We start from the raw sequence: 18080 nt of genomic DNA, 5'->3' as shown, positions 1-18080 counted from the left end.
TCTCTGTGTCACAGCATAGCAGAAGCTTGGAAAATTATTTTTGAATTAACATCATGAACTCTCTTTGAGGTGAGCTCAGGGAAGACAGAAGCCTTCCATGAAGTAGAAGGGGCAAAACCAAACAAACAAACAAAACAAAAACCCAAACAAAACAACAACAACAACAAAAACTCACTTGATCTTGATTTTTAGTATGATTACAAACCATGAGGGAGAAGCTGATTCCCTCTATTCAGAAGACTGGATGTATATAAAGCTAGCACAATGAGAAACATTTTAAAGTCTGTTCTTAAAAGACAAAATTTTAAAAAGAAAATTTAAAATCCTGAGCCTGAAACTATGATAGTGGATCATATAGTAGAATGTTTTATCAGAGTTAGATTAATAAATCACAGAGTTCCAGCGATTAATGTCAAAGCTCTGAACAGTTTTACTACTATCGTTGGATAGCAGCAGGACAAAATCTGAAGCACTTTTATCTATCTATTTATTTTGGATACCTTAAATCACCTTTGTAGACCCTAAAATACCTTTTTAGGTCCTCATACCTTAAGCTTCTGTATCCTTAGGCCTTTTTTCCTATTTACCATGAAACACAGTGATTGTTGCGAGCAGCCACCATTGTTTAGTTAAAGGAATGGTAAAAGGTTACATCTGAGACCTGCTTTTTGAGTCTGGTAACAAGGTAGACCGTGTCTAGACCTGACAGTGAAAGGGTTAGACTAACTTTGTAACCTATATGTCTTCTAAAGCCTATAGTTTTGAGTTTTAGGTTCAGGTTAAGCTAAAGCCTCTTAGTACCTTTCCAGAAAATGGAAAAATGTGACCCTATCTATGAGGACAGATAGAAAAAAAAGGCAAGCAAGCAATGACTTTCACTCAGCAAAAAGAAAAACTCCTGTCTTTGAGATAGCGTTTCTTAGCAACGAACCTAGACTTCTTCTGAGTAGCTTTTGACCTCCAGCCAAAAGTCTGTAGCCCCTAATCTTCAAGGATGAGCTAACCACCCCCACCTTCAATTGCAGCTGCATCCACACTTGCATCCAGGACTGGCCAAGCTTGAGCACCTAAGACTAACCAATTATCTTACTTTATAGCTTCCTCGTCCAATCCTAGATTGCCAAGACTGCAACTTCAAATCTCCCGCAATTTTTCTTTTAAAAACCTAAAGGCCTTTGTCTCCCGGTGCCACTCTTTGCTGACCGGCAGGGGTGACCCCATTGCGCAATGGTTAATAAACCTCTTGCTTTTGCAACGAGTCTTGGTCTGGGGGAATTTCTGGGAAGGGTGCGATCTTAAACTCCTGAGCTGTGAGACCCCAGGTCTTACAACAGCAGCAGCTCTAAGAGTGAGGCTTAAGGCCTGGTCCCCTGCACATGAAAAGAGGACTCGGAAGGTATCCGAGCCTCCCATGACAGAAGTTGGCAATGTGACCCTGGGACCTGAGTGTGAATCTGGGAGCCTTCAGTCCTCTGCCAGGCTAAGGAACTCAAAGGCTGAAGTGTCTGTGGTGCTTGTGCTGATAAGGCCTCCACGTCTCTGCACAGAGGGCTAGCGTGTGTGGGAGCATTTCGACTTCCAGAGGCCAGGCTGCCGGCAGGCAGGGCATGGCTTGTTGAAGTAGTTGTGGGACTGGTGTCCTTCCTGGCTGCATTTGAAACAGGTCCATGGTGGAGTGGACTCAGGCTGGGCCTTACGGGGATTTGGCGTCTCAGACCTCATGTTTCCTCTGTGGAAATGCTGATGGCCTCAGGGCAGCAGCCAAGGTCTGGGCCTGGAGCTTGGTCTTCTGCTGTAGCTGAGCCTGTCTGGAAGGCTCCTTTTGGGCTTTTAAGACTTTAAAATCCACTTAAACAACTCCTATATGGGGAGTCAGGGACTATCCTTATCCCCTTAGTTAAGATGGCAGTGAGACCTTGTCTATCTCAAGTAGATCTAAATAGACAATTTTATTCATTTCTAGTTACTTTTTGGCTGCCAGTCATGGGACTGCCCTTAGTCAAGATGGTGGTGAAGCCATGGCTCCACCTTCTTTATCCACCCAAAATCAACATGGCGGCCAGCCATGTATGTGTTGTTAGAATCTGTGGCAGGCAATTTAAAAACATAGCTATGAGTTTAATTTGCCAAAACCTGGGCATGTTAAAGAATTTGATCATTTATAAGATGACTGACTATTTAACTTGCATTTCTCAATCATCAATTAAAGATTAGGATTTTAGGTTTCATCCCTGTGAAGTTGGAGCCCTAAAAATCATAAACATAGTCCATAAAGAGATTGGGAACTTTCTTTTTTTTTTTTTTGGTATAGCATTATAGGGTTTTAAAATTTTTCCGTATGATTTAGTTTATAAAAAGTCCATAGCTTATAAAAGTTTAAAAGTTATATTATAGGCTAGCAAAAGCAAAGCTAAGCATATTTAAGGCAGTGATTTTTAACCTTCTGAGTGCAAAGATAGAGTATAGTAACCAAGCTCTAACATTGTAAATTCAATGTTTCTAGAATTAATATATTCCAAATTAAAAGTATCTTTGGAAATTACGTTACTGTTAATATTTAGGTAGCCTCTTCCCCCTATCGTGTCTCGCTCTCTCTTTCTCTCTCTCTTCATCTCCATCTAGTAAACCTCTTTCATATAAAATCTGCTGTGCACATCATCATCGTTTTATTTGATCCTAACAGTTACATGTTTTAAGATTATTTAAGCACAAGGTTTTACTTATTGAGCCTGGACACTAACACGTGATTGTGCCTGAGAAAGTAACCAATAACTTGTTTCTAGAGTCAGCAATACAGTAGAACAGTATAAAACAGCTTTAAAATTACACTTGAATTCATTATGCCAACTCCATTGGCCAGAGATCTTAGAGGCGAACCCTAAATACAGGCAGCTGGTGGCAGGAGAAACAGCATTCATTCATCAGTCCAAGAACTAGCAAAGGCGTAAGTAGTTAGACATTTAAAATTAGCTTGTTAATCTGAATAGACCTTTATAACCTTGAAAGTTTATCATCGTATAAGACACATTTTTGAACCAGGAATACATAGTATATTGTCAAAAACATAACTTTGAATTTTTATAGAAATCTATACCAATTTGAGGTGAGACTTATTGCTTGCTTAGTCCAAAAAGGAGAGGAAATAATAAATAGAGAGTGTTGCCTTACATCACGTAGTCATCTTAAGCTTGTGGAGTCACAGGGCAGGTTGTTAGCTGTGTTGGTGGACATGGATGCTGTTTAAAAACATCTGTGTTTCTATAGATGTTACAAACATATATGTATATATATACATATTTTTAACAAGAGTTTGAACTTAAATTATAAACACCGTGACCAATGGGCAAATTATAAATCCTTAGATAAGCGTTCACAGTATAATCTCAAGATGTACATTTTTATTTTGAGTGCACAGTGCAAAGAAAGGAGTGAGAGAAGATTTTTTTAAGAGTTGGGAAGTAGATTCTTAGGGATAAAACTTTGAGAGCTTAGAGCAAAGCAAGATTAGAAAGTATTTGGAAACCTTTTGTCTGTGGCAGTAAATAGTTGGGAATTGGGTATGTCATTTGGGGGGGGGCTTTGAATGTAGCCAGATTTTTGTAATAGAGTCCATTGAAGGAGAGGAGGGTGGGGGAGAGTGCTTGCTTGGAGTCTTGCACAACAACTTCGGGAGGAGTTGGGCAGGGTTGATTAGATCCACGTGGCAGAAGTGGACTCTTCAGTAGGATATAAGATCAAATTCACAGACAAATGGCTCAGACATACCTCAGGGGTAGTCCTGCCTAACGATCGCTGGAACAGAAGGCAAACCTGCTGCAGGCAGGCGTGGCGTGCAAAGGGGTTCTGGTATGCCCAGACATTGCCTGAAGAGCCCCCACTGGTTCTCGGCACCAATGTTATAATAAAGATTAAGAATCCACCGCAACATATTTGGTATAGCTAAGGCAGTTTATTGTGGAAAGGGAGAGGGGAGCTAGGGGCAGAGAGACAGTGGGAGAGGGTAAGAGGAGAGAGAGAGCAGAGGAGAGAAGGAGGTGACCCAGAGAGAGAGTCAAAGAGAGGGAATGTGCTAGGTGGCCTGGCTGCCTTTATCTGGCCTGTGCTTCCATGGTGGTGACAGGTGATGACATCAGGTTGCTAGGCAACCTAGAAACAGGCTATTGGAATCGGCTTCTGAACTAATGTTACAGTTGCCTCAGCCTTGTTCTGAGGTTGCTCCATCCCTTTGAGGCTCTGACCCTGCTTCACAGCTACTCTCCATAAACTGTTCACCTCCAACTCCAACTCACCCTCTCTGTTTCTCAGCTTTTATCTCCCACAGTGGAACTCTGCTGTCTCTTTATCTGTTTATCTTCCAGTGTTGGGCCACATCCCAGGACAATAGTCATCCTTTTGAGCCACTCATTGCATCCATTTCCACCCCTACCAACTGTGTCCGGGGGCAGGAAAAGACGAAGTTATTCGGAGAACAAAATATGGTTGAAATGGCCTCTTTGAGCAGGGCATGGAGAGGGCAACTCCCTTGAGGAAGGTCTGGACAGATGATGGCTCAGTGGCTAAGAGGACCTGGGTTCCTTTCCCAGCACCCACATGGCAGCTCACAACTACCCACAGCTCCTGCTACACGGGTAGCAGGGCACACGGCTCCCTCTTCTGGCCTCTGAGGACACGGGCACGCATGTGGTATAGATGCACAACCATGCACATATACTTTTTTTTTTTCTTTTTTTAGAGATGGAGTACCTGGAAAGCACTCTAGGAATGGCCCTGTTACAAAGTGCTAGAAAAACTTGCTTTGGGTCAGACTGTACTTCCTCAGGGATGCTCAGCTTCCTGCAGGTGTCTGCCAAAGCCATCCAGCCCCCAGGTGCTTCTGTCTCCAGTGAATGCTCCCTGAGCTTTGTCTCCTTTTCCTCCAAACTACCCGCTCCCCAGGAGTGGTCAGCCATTCCCTGAGGTGAGGGAGGGAAGCAGGGAGCTCCTCCCCATCTGGCTTCCAGTCATGCATTGCAGCGTTCTTGCAGGGAAGTTCCACCATCGATGAAGAGTTCCTCCTGGAGCAGTTTGACCTTGGCCGTCAGACCCAACGCAGCTGTGACGCGCTTCACCAGAGGAGGCTGAGCCAGGTATGTGGAGAGCTGGAGAGGAGTGAAGATATGAGCCTGGCTATACTGCAGGAGGCAGAGCTGCACCAGAAAGCAGAGCATGGGAGGAGACTCCAGAAAACACAAGAGAGCAAACCAGAAAACCTAAGGAAACTGGGTTGAGCTAAAGCCTTAAATGTTCTTAAATTCTGGTTTTCTGGGGGCTCCAGCTTTTTTTTTTATTTTAATTTTTATTAATTACAATTTATTCACTTTGTATACCCCCCCGTAGCTCTCTCCCTCCTCCCCTTCCAACCTCCCCTTCCTACCCCCCTTCTCCACATATGCCCCTCCCCAAGTTCGCTGATAAGGGAGGTCTTACCCCCCTTCCTTCTGATCCTAGTCTATCAGGACCGGCTGCATTGCCTTCCTCTGTGTCCTGGTAAGGCTGCTCCTCCCTCAGGGGGAGGTGATCAAAGAGCAGGCCAATCACTTCATGTCAGAGACAGTCCCTGTTACCATTACTATGGAACCCATTTGGATACTGAACTGCCTTGGGTTACATCTGTGCAGGGGTTCTAGGTTGTCTCCATGAATGGTCCTTGGTTGGAGTATCAGTCTCAGAAAAGACCCCTGTGCCCAGATTTTTTGGTTCTGTTGCTCTCCTTGTGGAGCTCCTGTCCTCTCCAGGTCTTTCTATTTCCCACTTCTTTCATAAGGTTCCCTGCGCTCTGCCCAAAGGTCGGCTATGAGCCTCAGCATCTGCTTTCATACCCTGCAGGGTAGAGCCTTTCAGAGGCCCTCTGTGGCGGGGCTCCGTCCTTTTAAAGCAGACCTCTTGGAATGTTATCTCATTTAATAAATATTTGATAAGAGAATAAATATTTAGTATCTATGGTAGTGGGTTATGTAAAAAAGACCTATCAGGGGCTGGAGAGATGGCTCAGAGGTTGAGAACACTGGCTGCTCTTCCAGAAGTCCTGAGTTCAATTCTCAGCAACCACCTGGTGGCTCACAACCATCTAGAATGAGATCTGGTACCCTCTTCTGGCATGCAGACATACATAATAAATAAATAAATCTTTTAAAAAAAAAAGGACATATCATTCAGAATCGTTACCGACTGCCCATTTTCAGGGACACTTTTTGAGCATTCCCTATGTTGAAACTGTAACATCTAGTAGGATTATTAATGAGTGTTTATTATTTATAAGCAAGAGTTGTATTATATTCAATAATGGCTGTGAGCACTGTTAATCTTACGCCCAAAGAATTCTTGAATTTTTATTTGAATTGAATTGATCACACATCATATTTTGTTAAAAAATTTTTAACAAATATTTTTAGTTGTGTGTGTGTGTGTGTGTGTGTGTGTGTGTGTGTGTGTGTGTGTGTAAAGGGTGCGGATGCCTGAAGAGGCCAGAGGCCCTGGATTCCCTGGAGCTGTTTTCACAGGTAGTTATGAGTCCATGTCAATCTTGTGCAGAACAAACTCTTCATCCATGGTCAACCCTCCGAGCGAGCACCCTGTGGGCGCTGGAGTGACCCTCAGTCCTCTGGAAGAGCGGTAAGTGCTTTTAACCTCAGCATCTCTCCTCCCCGCAGAACATAAACAAAGTTGACGAAACCCTGAAGCATGTCGGGAGAAAGAAAGTTATGTCAGCGTTTTGAAGGGAAGTGCCTCGGACACAGTCTTTTAACTTTCCGTTTAATTGCCGGTGCAGACAAGCGCACAGGACTCATTTCAGGAGTGAACAACAGACTCAAGCGCCTGTGCGGAGGGGGGAGTGTCTTCCCTCAAAGTCAAAAACAGAGCGTTAACTCTAATTAGCTCTCAATTGCCTGTAATTGTTCTTCTCTTGTCTAACCCTGTAGTTTTGCTTCTCTGAAGAGAAAAACAGAATCAAAGGTGTGCGACCCTAGAGGCTTCTCTCAGGGCGGGGACATGGCTCAGCAGGTAAATCGATTATGAGCCGAGTTTAGATCTCTAGATCACCTGAAGCCAGACACAGTAGTGCGTGTCTGAGAGCTCAGCTCCCAGGTGAGATGGTGACAGCGAGGTGAGTGGGGGCCGTCCCCAGAAGTCCACAGCCGGCTAGCCTGGCATCTCAGCAGGAAACAACAGAGAAGCCCTTACTCAAACAGTAAAAGTGAGGACTGTTGTGTACACACACACACACACACACACACACACACACACACACACGTGGGACAGGGATACCATGGAGCCAGGAGGAGCTGGTCCAGAGCAGGAGTGGGGTCAGGGGTCTAGTCATGTCCAACCCCAGAAATCTTGAGAGTCATGGGAGTGGGGAGCACTCCCTCCCCTGCCCCACTCCTGCACCCCACCTTTGCTCACGCTAGAGAAGGCCATGTAGTCGCACAGCCAGGTTAAACTTCCTCTCTTCCTATAAGGTCAGGCCAGTGACATGCACTCACCCCAAAGCCTCTACCCACTCGCCAAAGATTTAAAAAGCCTTTGTCCCCGCCCTCTACCCCCCACCCCCAATTAAAAGAGCTGCTCAACAAAACCTGCCTCCCAAAAAGTCTGTTCTGGTTGTGCCCATTGGAGATCTTACCCTGAGCTCACCCCTAGGCAGTTCCTGCCTCCTGTTTACTCCCCTTCAGGATCCTTTCCCGAGACTGTGTCAGGAAGGAGGGGTGGGGGGATGGAGAGTGGGGAGCTATTATTTCAGCAGTACGAAGCTATTGCTCCATCGTCTTGATTGGATTATTTCTGACGAATCTTATGAGATGCTTGACCTGCTTTTCTGAATGTGCTTTTTTTATTTGGTTGCTTTTATATTTTTTCTTCTTGTTGATGTTTTAAATACACACACACACACACACCACATACATACACACACCTTTCCTTTTAGATATACTAGGCATTCATTGAGCTTCTTCAACCTATGGGCTTATATTTTTATAGAATTTTTTTTTTTTGCTTTTTAAAAATTATTAGTATATATTACTTGTACAAAACAAGGATTTCGTTTTGACATTTTCATACATATGTACAATGTAGTTCTTTCATAGGCTTTGGGAAAACTTTCTGACAGTTAGTTCAAGTTTGTTTTCGGTTTCTCCACCCTTGCCCTACATTTGAATTGCACGCAAGCAGGCTTGAGGCTGTGTCCCAACTCACCACTTCTATTCAATTGTTTTGTCCTTTGTTTATGCTTTCAGTTGAGCGGTCTTTAAACTCTGTGATTTCTTTTTCCGAAATGTTTATGACTTTGTCTCATAATTACAAACGTCACGTCTAGACATTTGACGTTCTTCTGTCTTCCATGTCTATTTAATCTTTGGAACACAGGAGATACAGTTTCAGAAACTGCTTCGATATCTTTGCATCATAACCCCTGTAGGTGCTCTGAGTCGGTTTTCATGAGCTCCTTTAGGTCTTCAAGGTACACTCTGTTTTCCTGTATCTCTTCATGTCTGATGGTTTCGTGAGTAGATGCTAGGCATTGTAGATCTCACCTTAATGGGTGTTTTGGGTACTTTGGCATCTTTAATAAACAGGCTTGAAATTTGTTCTGAGCTACAATCAAGTTATTTGGAGAAATCTGGTCTTGCTTTTAAGGTTTCTCAAGAAAGAACAAAGTGATGTTTCTTCTTGGACTAATTATTTCACAGTACTGAGCAAAACCTTAAGCATGTTCTTCTTGGGGTTTTATGAACCCTTAAATCTTCCAGGAGCTACTGATCTCATCCTTGTGCGACTATCAGGCGCTTTCCCTCCAGTGCATTTAGCTGGTTCTTTTCTTGATCTTGGGTGGTTTCCTGTGTGTGAGCAGAGACACCCCCCCCCCACACACACACACACACTGGGCAGCCCTTTCTCTTCTGGTGCTCTGTGCTGTGAACTTCCGCAGCCTGGCTCTCCGTGGGCTCTTGATTCTTCTGTTTCCTCCACTGGCGAGTCCCTTGGGCTGCTTCTCGGCTCCTCCTCCCCCTGTGTCCTGGAGAACCTTTCTCTGCAGTGAACAATTATGGCACTTATTTTGTTTGTCCCTTTCTCCCAGGGACTACTGTCCTGGTTACAGAGGCCCTGTCGGTACCTTGCAGGTTATTGTTTTTCTCTGTGTTCCAAATGTGGAAAGGGGGAGGGACAGCCGGTCTGTGTTCCGGAGGTGCAAGGCCCCATCCTTAGGTTTAGTTTAGTTCCTCAGCACTGCGCTACTCTGCCCCCTGATGCTCTTTACAGCCCCTCCCACCCTGGCTCTGCTCACGCCTGCCTGTCTGAAGCCTCCCTTTCCCTGTGTGCATCTCTATCTCCTTTTAGATGTGATTCTTTTGCTATGGAAGTCTTTTTCCTTCTAGGTCCCTTGGTTGAGGTGATTGTATTCTTACTTCCCAACCCTCATAGCACTGTGCTATCTTTCCATTTTTCTCTTCACTCTCTATGCCAATTCACCCATCTGCTTGTTTATTCATTCAACAAACATTTCTGAGCGTCTGTGCGTTCAGAGGTGTTGGGAGCAAATGACACAAAACTGGAGGGCTGCCATCTTTACCAGGGCGGCTCCCCCACAACACAGCAACGCCTGTGGGTTGGTAGGGGGCGCACAGATGAACCTCTCTGGAGACAGTGTCTGCTTTATTGCACGTGAGCAACCACTTACAGAGTGGAAGCTATCGACTGTGACTGGTTAGCACATTACCTCGGACTGGATGGTGAGTGCCCACACCATCAGGGTCTCTATGCGAAAGAAGCACATTAAAGGAGAAATGGAGAGCGCAGACTCTCTGTAGGCCAGCTATGGGCTGCTCATGCTACTTCAGAGTCCAGTGTTCTGACTTCTGGGACACGGTGCGACCTGCTTCTTATTTGGAAGCGCAGCGTGCCACCAGGTCTCGCCTGCGTCTCCTACTTCCTACATTCAGGACTTACAGTCTAGCAAAGTCAACAGGCAAATGATTAACTGCAACAGAATGATGTCTTGTGTGTACACATGTAAGAAAAAAAAAACCCATCGATCCAACAAATATAGGGTGTGGGCAGTTTCAATAGAGGCGTCAGAGAACAAACCATGCTTGCGCTGCATCATGGAAGATCACCAGTAGACTAACAACTTCTGTTCTTCGCTTGGGTTCCATTTCCTCCCCCACTGGTTTACCCCGTTCTCTGTTTCCCTCCTTTTAGTTCAGTGTTTCTTAAGCTAAGAGAGGTGTGGCACCTTCCCCTCCTCCCAAGGATACTTGTCAGTGTTCGCAGATGGCATTTTGGGTTGTCCTACCTCAGCGGGATGCCACTAGCATCTCATAGACAGGGACCAGGAACACTGATGAACATCCCACTGTGAAGAGGTCAGCCACCCCTCCTCAGCCAAGAATGATCAAATCCTCAACGTCAACAGCGGCAGGGTTAAGAAACAGCCCTGTGAGTCAGCAAATATTTATAGAGCACCTGCCTCGGTCTAAATGTCCTAGATGCTAGGAAGATACAGGGGAATCTGTACCAGGGGAATACAGCCCCCAAAGCTTGTGTTCCAGAGGGCACAAAGAGATGCAGACAGATAATGAAATATACACAGCACACCAGACAGTGACCAGCGCTGCTGAGAAAAATGACGTAAAGAAAAGAGGGAAGGTGTATTGTGAGAAGTCTGCAGACTTTAAGTTGGCCGGGCAGGGAAGATGTCACCAGAAACAGCGTAAGCTAGGTATAGGAAGAGAGTACAGGGGTCCATAATGAAGGAGTGAGATGGGCATGTTCTAGAAGAGAGTGCCGAGCCCAACCCCAGGAGCCCCGCCCCCAAAAGCTGCCATATTTGATGTTTTAGATAGGCTGTTTAACTCCAGAATGTCCCACACTTTCCAGGACGTAGTTTAAATGTGGACAAGAGAAGTAGCCCCAGAGGTGCCCCAGAGGTGCCCCAGAGGATAAGAGCACTCACTGCTCTTCCAGAGGACCCAAGTTTGGTTCCCAGGACCCATGTTAGATAGCTCACAACTGCACGTAACTCCGTTTCCAGGGAAGCTGACGCCCTCTTCTGGCTCCTCAGCACCAGTACTCCTGTGTACATACCTACACACACACACACACGCACACGCATATAATTTAAAACATATATGGGAGTAGAGAGATGGGTCAGTGGTTAAGAGCACTTGTGGCTCTTGCAGAGGACCTGGGTTCAGTTCCCAACACCCACATGGTGGCTCACAGCTATCTGTAACTCTAGCTCCAGGGATCCAACACCCTCTTCAACCTAAATATTCATTAGGTCTACAAATGATACCCCTACATACACTCAGGCAAACACTCATACATGTAAAAACAAAACAAAACAAAACTTAAAAAATAAATGTGCCAGGCAGTGGTGGTGCACACTCTAATCATAGCACATGGGAGGCAGAGGCAGGCAGATCTCTGAGTTCAAGGGTAGCCTGGTCTACAGAGTGAGTTTCAGGATGGCCAGGGAGAAACACAGAGAAACCTTGTCTCAAAAAACCCTAGATAGATAGATAGATAGATAGATAGATAGATAGATAGATAGATAACAAATAATGTGAGGACAGAGACAGAATTGTGACTTCATGTTTCTATGCTACAATCAAGAGTTAAGTCAGTACAATGCTACATTGTAGCCACATCATCTGGCTGCAAACCAGCTTGAAGTCCTCTTTACATCCTTGGAGCAAACTGTGGAAGCATCAGAAAGAGAGTGAGGTCTACTCTTCCTTCATATTTTCCCTTTCCATGAAAAGGGCAGAAGGTTAGGGCTAAGAAACAGTTTGATCAAAGACAGAACAGTGCTCCCAATGCTGAGCACAGTTCTCCTAAGGCTAAGCACAGTCCTCCCAAGGCTAAGTATAGTGCTCTCAAGGCTGAGACAAGTGCCCCCAAGACGGAGCACATTGCTGTACTTAGTGAGTTTAACTAAATAGTTTGGTTCACTGGATCTTGTTCAAGATCATCACTCAGGTGAAATACGTGATTTTTTTTTTTTTTTTTTTTACCTGATTTCTACCTGCTTTGCGTATGTTCTCTCTTATAAGCCTTGGGACCCTCATACAGGGTTAAAAACCTGTTGACAAATAACTTAAGTGGTATGCCCACAGACTCACAGCTCCCGAGAGAAGGAAGGGTGGATTCAAGCCTAGGCCTGTCTGCGTCCAAAGGCCTCGTTCCTAGGCATTCCTGTTTTCCTAATTATGAATGTTCCCCACTTCTTTTGTAAAAATTAAGGCACGCTGAAACTTCGTAAAAATACTTTGGCAAGAACCAGCTGTAAATGCTAAATAGTAGCACACCTTCTGTAAGGTGAACCTTAGATTATTGAAACAACCAAATAACCAATAAATAAGTGACTCTAACAACTCTGGAATTATGTTACTTTCTCTAGACTCCTTCTGAGCCAAAGAGGGTGAAGATGAGGTATGGAGCCTGGTATCTGAACACCAACTTGTGGAAGAAGCAAAGAGCGGATGAACCTTTGGTCGACCCCAAGATCTCATACAAAGCTCAAGATACAAATTTAAAAAAGCAGCTTCAGGACCAGGTATGTACACGAGCTGAGATTTGGTTGTCTGGGCCACAGACGATGACTGTACCATTAGGCACAGAAGTTCCGCTAAAGTTTCAGGGCGTGTATATCAGATTCAGCAATGACAAAGGCAAGATGAGTTATGCGTAGCGTGTAAGAAGGAAGTATTGGATTTCGGCCAGACAGGGCAGTACTCCTACCATTTTCTGTTTGAGACAGGGTCTCACTACGTAGCCTTGGCTGTTTTAGCACTCCATCCATAGACCAGGCTGGCCTCAAACTCACAGACATCCTCCTGCCTCCAGAGTGGTGAGATTGAAGGTGTGTGCCTCCACACGGCCCACCGCTACCATTTTGAACTGTGTGTTCTGTGAACAAATGTTTGAAGGCAGGAGAGGGGGTGGGACCAGCACAGTGCTCAGAACTGGCATGACGTCATGAAGTTGTTTCCTCACCGAGGCGACTGTCAAAGAACTCAAAACCACACCTGGGGAGTTTCATTAATAGAATTCCGTTGCAACTGAGTCTCTCTAAGAGAGGGGTCAAAGGTTAAACGACACAGCAGCAGCAAAGCCACATCACCAAGACGTGACCCTGCTCTACTGTAGATAAGCAGCATGCCCGCTGGCCTCTTGTGTACACACATCTGTGGAAGCAAAGGTCGTCGCTGTGGCTCTGGAAACAGCTGACATGTGCTTCGCAGGACTCTGGCGAGCACATTTGTGGGCCTCTTCTCTTTTACAACAGACCAGAGTGTCTCCAGATGCCAGATGGGAAACATATGGAAAGGTGAAACCATGTGCGGATATGGCTGATGCTTCGTTAGAGATTGCCCATCAGTCTGCTCTGCGGATTGAAAAGGCAGGACGAATGGCGGTCATTATCCTCTTCCCAATGCTGGGTAGGAGAGGCTGCTTTTGGGAATGCTGTATGCCACAACTCCATAAGCATAACATTCCTGTATAAACTGCAAAATAATACAAATAATGCTTAATAGGACTTCTGAATGCATGGCTTAGGAGTGCCCAAATGTATAGGAATTTAATTCATAACATAATATTTTATTTTGATGGCGAAAGCTATTTATGGTGTCTGTCAGAGTGCTTACAGTCAGCTAATGAAGTGGTCTCTTTTCCATTTGGGCAATACGTCTGATATAACTATTGCAGTAAGCATTATCCATCAGGAGATCTAGACCCAGGAAGGAGTCAAACACTAAGATTGCTCCTATAACAATTTTTTTGAGGTGTAATCTCATATATGTGGTTCACGCTGGCCTAGGAGTCATGATCCTCTGCCTCAGCCTCCCAAGTGCCGGGCTTATAGTCATGCTCCTCCATGCCCAGCCTACAGTGTTGTTGGTAAATCACACATCCCTAAAGCCCGGGGGCCAGTTATAACCTGTGCATTGAAGGTGCTGAGGCAGTGTGTGTTTGTAGGAGAGCCACTCTTGACAGTCTTACCAGGAACTCAAGAGTTCTCACCCTCCTTGATTGGCTGGTTTGGGAAGGTGAAATGACCTTGAAGAGTTGGACTGCAGTACAGAAATTTCTACATCCACTTTTCGAGTTCAAATAAATATAAAGAAAAAACAAAAGGGTGCTTGAATGCTCAGAGGGTTTGGCACTGAAGCTAGTTTATTGTGATTGCTGAGCCCTTTGTAACTAAGATATATATATAGGGGCTGGTGAGATGGCTCACCTGCTTCCTTTACCAAGTAAATGTAAAATAATAATAATAATCTGTAAGATGTAGATAAGTTTTGACATTCCAAGTCAAAACTTTTCTATTTACTAAAAATTGTTGCTTATCCTTCATACGAGGGTAAGAAAAAAGAAATGGGCAAGAAGACAAAATCAGGAATCTCTGAAAGCCCTCATATTCCTTACCTGATGAAGCCCAGGAGGAAGCACGTGCGGTGAGGGGCTTCATGGCAGTTTCTCGACAGTGCCTTCACCCGTTCTTTCAAACTGCGCTTTTAGGAGAAGCTGCTTGCGGGCCTGCACGGAACAGCTGCCTTTAAGGACTTCGTTCTAAGCAGGGGCTACAGGCTGCCCAGGGTGAGTGAAGAGTCCTTTCGCAGAACCCTGCTGAGGGGCTTTGAAGAGGACCTCTGTGGATGGGAAGTACCCCTACGTGATCAGAATAGACCCCTCCCAGGCATCCACTCTGGGGCCAGAAGGATGCTGTCAAATAAAAATGCAGTGTTGCTGTCCAGAGGAGTCCTTTGCTGTCCGCTACTGTAGAGGCTTCTTCCTGCTGCTTGGAAGTCTCCTTTCCTTAGGACCAAGTGAAGGGAGTTGAGGTGCAGCTAGCATGCCTTGCACAGACTCTTACTAACACATGCTGAGCTCTCTAGGACCTCCTTAAGTCCCCTGCAGTCTAGGTCTAAGGACAAATTTACGTGGCTTGGGTTAGCATGAAATTGACTGGACCCATGCCAGGCCACATCTTGCCATGCCTGATACTTTCCATAGGTGTCAGGGACTCAAATTCAGATTTTCGTGCAGCAAGCATTCTTACCCACTGAGCCATCTTCCCAGCCCTGTGTCATATATGGCTTTCTTACTATTTATATCGTGAAAACATCCCTTTTCATCCTCTGTCACTTTAATTCATTCTGTGATGCACACGTAGGTCAGCTGGGGGCAGAAGGGAACATGCCTGACATGCCCTCTCTACTGCACGAACTCTGGAGAGGTGGTGCCCATGGATCAACAGAGACATTTGGGAACACCTGTCACATGGACTCTGGCACTATTTTATCCCTCTTTCTTATAGCCTATAGCTACTGTCTTACTGATAAAGTTTCATCTGAAAGAAGCAATCCATTGTAGTAAATGAAGTGAGCACTCAAGAGGCTGAAGCAGAAAGATGATTGCTGTGAGTTCAAGGCCAGCCTGGGCTACAGAGTGAGCCCGTGTCTCAAGGAAATGAAAAAAATAACTAATAACTAAATGTAAATTACATACACAGGTATACATATACACAAAACATATCTGTGTATGCATTTATATGCTGTCACAAAATGTGTATGTGAACATTCATTCTCTCCAACCTATAATGTATGTGTATTGTGTGTATGTATGTATTCACATATGTCACAGGGGAGCATCTTCTTATGTAATAGACCAATGTTTATACATTGTCTACAGTGACCCCGGTAGGTCCCAGGCCTTTAACAACCTCAGCCTTTGCTGAGCTGGGCTGGGCCAGGGTGGGGTATGGGATGAGGGTGAATTCATTCTGAGTATTTCTGACGCTAAGCAACTACTTCTCGCTCACATTGTCAACTCAAAATTTTGTCTAGCATCAGGAAATCTGTCAGAGTGAAGCTTTTGAGCTGACGCATTATAGCAGGAGGACTACACCATTTTTGTCTGGCATTCTAATGAAGAGACTCTGATTTTTTTTTTCTTCCTGTAGTTCCTTGAGAAGATATACACCGAGGAGAAAGTTAAATCTGAAAATGTGAAGGCTCCTAAAAGACTCGCCCAAACAGAGAGGAATCCTGGGAGAAGATGAGGCGGCATTTATTGACGTCATGCTTGGGTATTGCGCCATTATTTTATTTATTTAGTAGAATATGGCAAATGCCCACTGCGGGAAGGTCAGCCTGGCAGCAGCCGTAAATATAAAACCCAGCACAAATGCTTTTCTAAATGCTTTAGTTGATCATTTCTTGTATTGGGTTTAGTTATGTCTAGTTGTGTATGTCTGCATTGGGTGTGTGCACGTGAGTGCAGGGGCCCTCAGAGGACAGAGGAATCCCTTGGAGTTGGAATGACAGAGGGTTTTGAGCCACCGTGTGGGTGCTGGGAATTGAACCTTGGTCCTCTGGAAGAGCAGTGAGTACTCTTAATGGCTGGCCTGTCTCTCCAGCCCCCATTGATCAATGTTTTGTTTGTTTGTTTGGTTGGTTTTGGGGTTTGACCTTCTTCAGGCAGAGCCTTGCTATGTAGCCCAGGCTGACCTCCAAGTAGTCATCCCCATGTCAGCCTCTCAGGGGTTGAGTTGCAACTGTGTACCAACATTCCTGGTGCATTAAAAAAAAAAAAAAAAGACATTTTTGTGTATTTACAAACTACAGGATCAATATTCACGCATAGTCTTCTCGAGGTTATGTTATGTTATGAAAATTACATTAGTGTATTGATTCTTTGTAAAAATAAAATTGTAAGTAAAGGCAAAATCATTGTTATTACTTTGATTGAGTAGCTGACTCTGAATGAGTACCTCATTTCTTTTTTACATTATTCCTTCCTTTCACTGAGTTAAGCTAACTGAGGTGTTTTTCTCCTCTCTTAGGCATGCTAGTCTTGCTAACAAATGTGTACTTACAGTAAAAGGCCATAGGTCAAAAAGTTTAAAGGAAAATCAAGCTGACATATTTTATTACTTTTTAACGATTAAAAAAATTATTTGTGTGTGTCTGTGTGCATGTGTCTGGGTGTGTGTCTGTGTGCATGTGTCTGGGTGTGTGTCTGTGTGCATGTGTCTGGGTGTGTGTCTGTGTGCATGTGTCTGGGTGTGTGTCTGTGTGCATGTGTCTGGGTGTGTGTTGTATGTGTACATGCATGTGGGTAGCCACAGAGGTGAGAGTTACAGGAAGTTGTGTGTTTTGATTATTAAGTAGAATATGGTAAGTGCCCACTGTGGAAACTTCAATCCCGAAGCATCCATAAATATAAATATAATTATCTGGGGAGAATGGGGGGGGGGGTTGGACAGCTAGATCAGTGGTTAAGAACTCTGGCTCTTCCAGAGACCTAGGGTTCAATTCCCAGCACCCACAGGGCAGCCCATAACCATCTGTAACTCCAGTTTCAGTGAATCTGACACTCTCTTCTAGTGTCTATGGGCACCACACATGTACGTGGTGCACAAACACCTCTACAAGCATAAAATAAAATTTTAAATTAAAAGTAACTTTAGAAACGATTTTTGGGTATGTGCTTATGATCATGGCTGCATGTGTGTGGGAGTGCATCTGGAGGTCAGAGGTCAACCTTGGGTGTTGTTCCTCATAGGCCATCCATCACTCTTTTTTTCCTTTGAGCAGGGTCTCTGGCTGGGACCTGGCCTCTTTAATTCAGCCAGGCTGGCCAGCTGGTAAGCTCAGAGCTCTGCCTGCTTCCTCTTCCAACAATTGGGATCACAGGCCATGCCATTACGAATTTCTACATAGATGCTGGGAATCAAATGTGGACCCTTATTCCTACACGGCGAGCATTTTGCCAACTCCCCAGGTACTCCCTGTCACATCTCAACAGTCTTACACAGAATTACACTTTAAATTTGGTTGTTGGTAACACACCTTCAGTTGAGAAAGACAAGAGAAAAAATTTTTGAAAATTAGTGGAGAGATAAGAAAAAAGTATTTGAAAAATGTGTATACATGACGTGGCAGAAAAGAAAATGCAGATCAATTCAATGGTACTCACTTCTACAACTGGTTGAGAGCTGTAATTTCTAAGCAATTTTTCTCATCCATTTCCTG

General features: G+C 44.6%; 1 protein-coding gene across 1 annotated transcript in view; it reads left to right on the top strand.

Moving 5' to 3' along the window:
• Fam47e (family with sequence similarity 47 member E) overlaps positions 1-16692 on the top strand; it is a 33544-nt gene extending 16852 nt beyond the window's left edge. The window contains exons 4-8 of the mRNA XM_055595565.1: positions 5025-5126; positions 6571-6651; positions 12440-12595; positions 14563-14640; positions 16007-16692. Coding sequence (XP_055451540.1) covers positions 5025-5126; positions 6571-6651; positions 12440-12595; positions 14563-14640; positions 16007-16105 — 516 coding nt within the window. The 3' untranslated portion in view covers positions 16106-16692. The remainder of the gene's footprint in view (positions 1-5024; positions 5127-6570; positions 6652-12439; positions 12596-14562; positions 14641-16006) is intronic.
• The last annotated feature ends 1388 nt before the right edge of the window (positions 16693-18080 follow it).

This window comes from Psammomys obesus, unplaced genomic scaffold (genome assembly GCF_907164565.1).
Source record: "Psammomys obesus unplaced genomic scaffold, mPsaObe1.curated_primary_1811, whole genome shotgun sequence".
Classification (NCBI taxonomy): Eukaryota; Metazoa; Chordata; class Mammalia; order Rodentia; family Muridae; genus Psammomys; species Psammomys obesus.
This window is presented reverse-complemented; position numbering and strand designations above follow the sequence as displayed.